We start from the raw sequence: 4939 nt of genomic DNA, 5'->3' as shown, positions 1-4939 counted from the left end.
CCTCACCGCCCCCGACATCGCCCGCCATCTCGCGCCCCCCTCCGCCCGCCACCTGGGGCTGTAGGGGGAGTGAGGAGCCGGCCACCGGGACGGGGGCGGGGCGGGGCGGCCCGGGCTCAGGGCGCAGGGGCGGTGGCGGTGGCGGTCACGTGGGGCGCTCCTACTGGCGGCGGCGGCCGCGCCCAACCCCAGGTCGGGGAGGCGGCGGCGGGGACGAGGACGAGCAGGCAGGCAGGCAGGCAGGCAGGCAGGCAGGCAGGCAGGCAGGCAGGCAGGGGGTGCGCGCGCGCGCGCGCTGCACCTGGCACCGTCCTCGGGGCTCCGCGTCGCCAGGACAACGGGGCCTCGCCGCCGCCATGGTGAGTCTGGGGGCGGCGGGGTGAGGGGGGTGTGCCGCGGTGCCCTGAGGGAGAGGATCGCGGTTAGGGCTCCGAGAGGGGGGAGCGAGAGGGTTTCTGCGGCGGGTGTGGGGTGAAGTGCCAGAATTTAGGGGGGAAGAAGGGGGTCCCTGAGGTACTGCCGCCTCTCTGCTGCCTCTGCGTAAAGGCTTGGTTGGGCTCCTGTGCTTCCAGCCCAGGTATTTTGAACATGAGCAAAACACAAAACAGTCTTGATAGCTAATTAGAGGTGGAATCAAAAGGGTGGGCGTGCTACTGTGTCATACCGTGTTTTTAGGGTGGAGGGATTTGCCTGGTAGAGGTTTGGCGAAATTGCTACTGCTGCTACAAGGGAGAGTAAACAGCAGCGTGGCTGCGGGTGGTGTGGTGTTGGTGAGGTGGTTACTGTGCAACTTAGCGATGTGCCCTACTTTCCACTGGTATGTCACCGCACATCTTGATGGAGCTTCTGGGATGGGGAGTATCTGAGAAGTAAACCAAATAGAAATGAATTTATTTCCTGGGCCAATGTTAGGGAAAATTACAGACTGAAAAACAACAAACTAAATGGTTTTTATGAAGTATATCACAAACACGAGTGAATATTTTCCATTTACTCAGAGGAAGATGAGGAAGGAATTTATTTCATTCACTTAACATGCAACATTTAATATATGAAGTGTCAGTGTTTCTACAAATCAGAAAGGCTGTTGGCTTACTGCTCACTTATTTTGACAGCAGACAAATATTTAGTGATCTTAGTTAAAATTAGAATGTGGGGTTAGCAGATGTGGAAAGTTGAAACGAAAAGTCAAATTTTCACTGAAGCATAACTATTTTTAGGTTAGTGTAGGAAAGTAGTACTAATCTTGGCATGGTGACAATATTGATCTGAATGCCAGCAGAAAGCTATACATTAACAGTACTTAAGCTGTTTTGTCAATTAGAAGTCAGAATAACAGCATCAGTTTCATGTAAATTATCAACTTGCTTGATAGTTCTAGTAGTATTTTTTTCCTGAATCAGACATGCACTTAAAAGGGGTACGCTAAGTATGACAAAACCATATGAAATTGTGTAATCACAGAATTTTCTCTCCCAGTTTAGACAGTAGCCCGGAGCTAATTTAGGCAATAGGCGCAACATTCATTTGTATTCTTTCTAATAAACGTTTCAGGAAGGTGATCTGTATACTCCATAAATTCTTCTTCTTCTTTCATTTGTCATTTTAGCACAATGCAAAAATGGTTACAGTACTATCTGGACATACGTGGACAAGGTATATTGAACGACTTGACCTGTTTGTGATAGGGTTGGAGTCCAGTCTTCTGTCAGTTTTTGCAAAACAGCTTTCCCACTTGAATTTTGTAACGTGGGATATTTTAATTGTTTGTAAAGCTTCTGTGAAGAAGCAGAGAGTAACTTCTAAATGTTGCAGGTCAGGCTTGTGTTCTTTAAAATGCAGTGTGTCTGAATCCACTGTTACAAAAGATATATATCAGGCTTTACAGGAATACAGTGGTGGACTTAAAATTCACAGCAATCTGAATTCCTCCTCCATCAAACCCATGTTTATTTTTCAGGATCAAGAAATTACTTATATATCTCTTTTAAAGTTGAAACTAGTTATTCTTGAGCTTGAGCATTTTTTACTGATGGTTTGTTAAAGATCAAACTCTTCTCTCAGACTGATTTTTCCAAAAGTATGCCATGCTATAAATGTCTGAAAATCTGTGCTTATAGTGTGGTTCTGCAAGACTGCTTGGAACCAAATGGATTATTTTTGTGATGAGATGAACGGTCCCTGTGAATGATGTTGTGGTGGAAGCTGCCGTGGAATCAGTTTCGGTGTTTTTGGTCAGTCACTGAGTTAGTTGAATGGTCAAAGGGAAGTACCTTTCTCAGGTATTTTGAACTTAGGCTGTTGCAAATGCCATCTGAGTCTCTGGTGCTTAAGGACATGTTATTTAACCTGCCCAAGAAAAGAAAGCCTGGCATCTGTAAGGTGCATGCTTTTGGCAGCCCTATTGCTGTCCCTTCAATACCCCTCAGTCTCTTGAGTGATTCCATCTGGGTTGTTATCTTTGCTTTGGAAGAACACTGCAGTCATGCGAGATGAGGCTTGGAGCTGGAAACTGGAAATTTCTGGGCCTGCACTCTTATGATTACTTAAAACCATGAGCTGTTGCTGTGTAGTCCACAAGAGCTTAATGGCAACAGACTGATACCAAATTTTAAAATGTTGGCTACACTTCGTGGTACTCTTTTTCTGTCACAGTGTTTTCCTCTGCTCTCCTTCAGGCAGAAGGAAATGGGAAGCTCTGTTTTCATTGGGTTTGGTTACTTTTCAACTGGTTAACCAGTATATTCTGTAAATTTAAATCAATAAGGACCCAAGACATCATCAAGTCTGCATAAATGTGAAACTCTACCAGTATGTCAAGTTTTTTTGGTCCTCAGATGCTAAAATTGAGGTCAGAGCTTCACTGAGGAAAGGCCTTTCTGGATCACTGTTTGATGTCATGTAGTAGTTATCTAAATATTAAGGGCCAAAATGTCTGAGCATACGAGTAGGTCAGAACATGTCTGTAACATACTTCCTAAACAAAAGTATCAAGGATATTTTATTTCTACAGAAATTCAAGGACTGTAAGCTTTGGGAAATACTAACAGTTAAGTGAATGTCCAGCTTTTTTAAGTCTTAACCTTTTACCTTTCTTGGAGCAGTTTAAAAAAGTATTTTGGAAGTGCTACTGTAACGCTATTTCCTTTGAAGTCAGACATAATTGCTGCATGTAATCATGAAGAGCTACATAATTTTGTCTCTTGTAACCGAAAGCTTTTATTAATCATACACCACTTACATGGTGTGTGCAGTGGCATCACAGATCTTGTCATATTTATTTTCTGGTTCATACTTGAGGGAGACTGCCTAGTGGAGGTTTGCTCTTTGGAACAAAAATTTCACACTCAATAGTAAGAAAAACATGGGTTCTGACATAGTGTTTGCAATGCAGATCAAGCGCTGCTTTAAAACAGCTTTGTAGAAGCTTTAGCTTCGTTTCTGTAATGAACTATATCTTCTAATATAATTCTGAAGAGCAGTTGTCTTTGGGGAAAGAAATCAGTGTTCAAAATCTGTGTCTCAGGTGCTCAGAGGAAGGGATTCAGCTTCAACCATGCAATCAGGACTTAAGCCATAATTTCATTTACAGTTTGAGCTAGCGTAATAGGAAAAAATAATTGACTTTCTGTATATGGGTAGTGTGGTTGGAGGAAGGGCTGCATCAGTCCAACTTAGAATAGTGGAAACTCCTGGAGAAATGGACCTGTGGAAGAATTTCTAGGTTTGCACACTGGGAGAGTTGGTACTGACATCAGCGTGTCTGCAGGCTAGTATACTGGAGACTGGGAATAAAACTAGTCATATGTGTAGCACTACAAACAACTATATATTGACACAATGATTCAGAGCTGGAATTTTGAAAGGTGTACTCCTAAGGGCTCTGAATCTGTGATGTGGATTAAATTTGGATGGCTGAAACAGAATGGCTGTCCATAACCAAATACTGGTGCATTCAAGCAAATGGATACCAGCTTTTCTCTCAATGATTTTCCAAAAATATATCATGGTCTGAATGTCTAAATGTTTATTACAGTATGATTCTGTGAAGGCTGTGTGAAACCAAATAGATAACTTTTGTCACTAGATGAATTTTAATGAGTAAGCAGTCCCTGTGAATGATGTTGCGGTGAAAGCTGCCTAAGAATTTATTTCAGTCTTTCTGTTTAGAATCTCAAAGTTACGTGAATGCACCAAGGGAAATATCTTTCTCGATTATTTTGAATTTAGGCTTTTGCAAACTGTATTTGAGTCTGTTTGGTGCTTGAGAAGGGATTTGTTACATTCTTGCTCAAGAAAAAAAAGACACCAAATCTGAAGGATACAGAATCTGAAAGATGCATCCTTAGCTTTCTGGTGGGCTACAGTCAACAAGTGCTTCATCCGCCCGACTTGAATTTTCTGCCATAGGTCTGTTGCTCTTGAAACCTGCGGAGTAGATGGTATGGGTTTCCCTGTGTTCCACTTGGACAATCAAATCTACAGATTACTTCAGTTGAAGGCTTCATTTTATTTTTTAAGCAATAATCTATAAATGCTTCACTGTATACTGTTTTTGTTTGGAAGATCATAACCTTAACAGAGAAGTAATGGACAAATATATGGACAAATGAACAAAAGGAAATACGTAGTCATTAAAACTTTTTTTTTTTTTGGAGGGGGGATGTGAGAAACACTCCATAGCCAATAACTTAGGCTCAGGCGAGGATCTCAGTGAAGTAGTAATTTATTCGCGATTGCAATGGCGGGCGCCCCACAAGCAGGAGAGCGCACCTACTAGTTCCAAAAACACAGTTTATATACTTTTTGATGACAGGACCCTCCCCTGTTTCCCCACTGGAGTGGGTAATCCAGGTTCACAATCTATCTGATGCTTCACAGACAATGCCTGACCTTCAGTTGCCGGCCTGTTTTTGAGATGGTAATGTTTTCTCCCTTT

General features: G+C 42.8%; 1 protein-coding gene across 9 annotated transcripts in view; it reads left to right on the top strand.

Moving 5' to 3' along the window:
• Positions 1 to 135: 135 nt before the first annotated feature.
• Positions 136 to 4939, top strand: part of FBXL2 (F-box and leucine rich repeat protein 2) — a 67690-nt gene continuing 62886 nt past the window's right edge. For 6 of the 9 annotated variants that reach the window (XM_083826547.1, XM_083826545.1, XM_083826543.1 and 3 more), the window contains exon 1: positions 136 to 359. In XM_083826547.1, the coding sequence (XP_083682673.1) occupies positions 357 to 359 (3 nt within the window). In that variant the 5' untranslated portion in view covers positions 136 to 356. The remainder of the gene's footprint in view (positions 360 to 4939) is intronic. The other 3 variants (XM_083826548.1, XM_083826549.1, XM_083826550.1) reach the window with 3 other exon arrangements.

This window comes from Anser anser, assembly GCF_964211835.1.
Source record: "Anser anser genome assembly, chromosome: 2".
NCBI classification, from domain to species: Eukaryota; Metazoa; Chordata; class Aves; order Anseriformes; family Anatidae; genus Anser; species Anser anser.
This window is presented reverse-complemented; position numbering and strand designations above follow the sequence as displayed.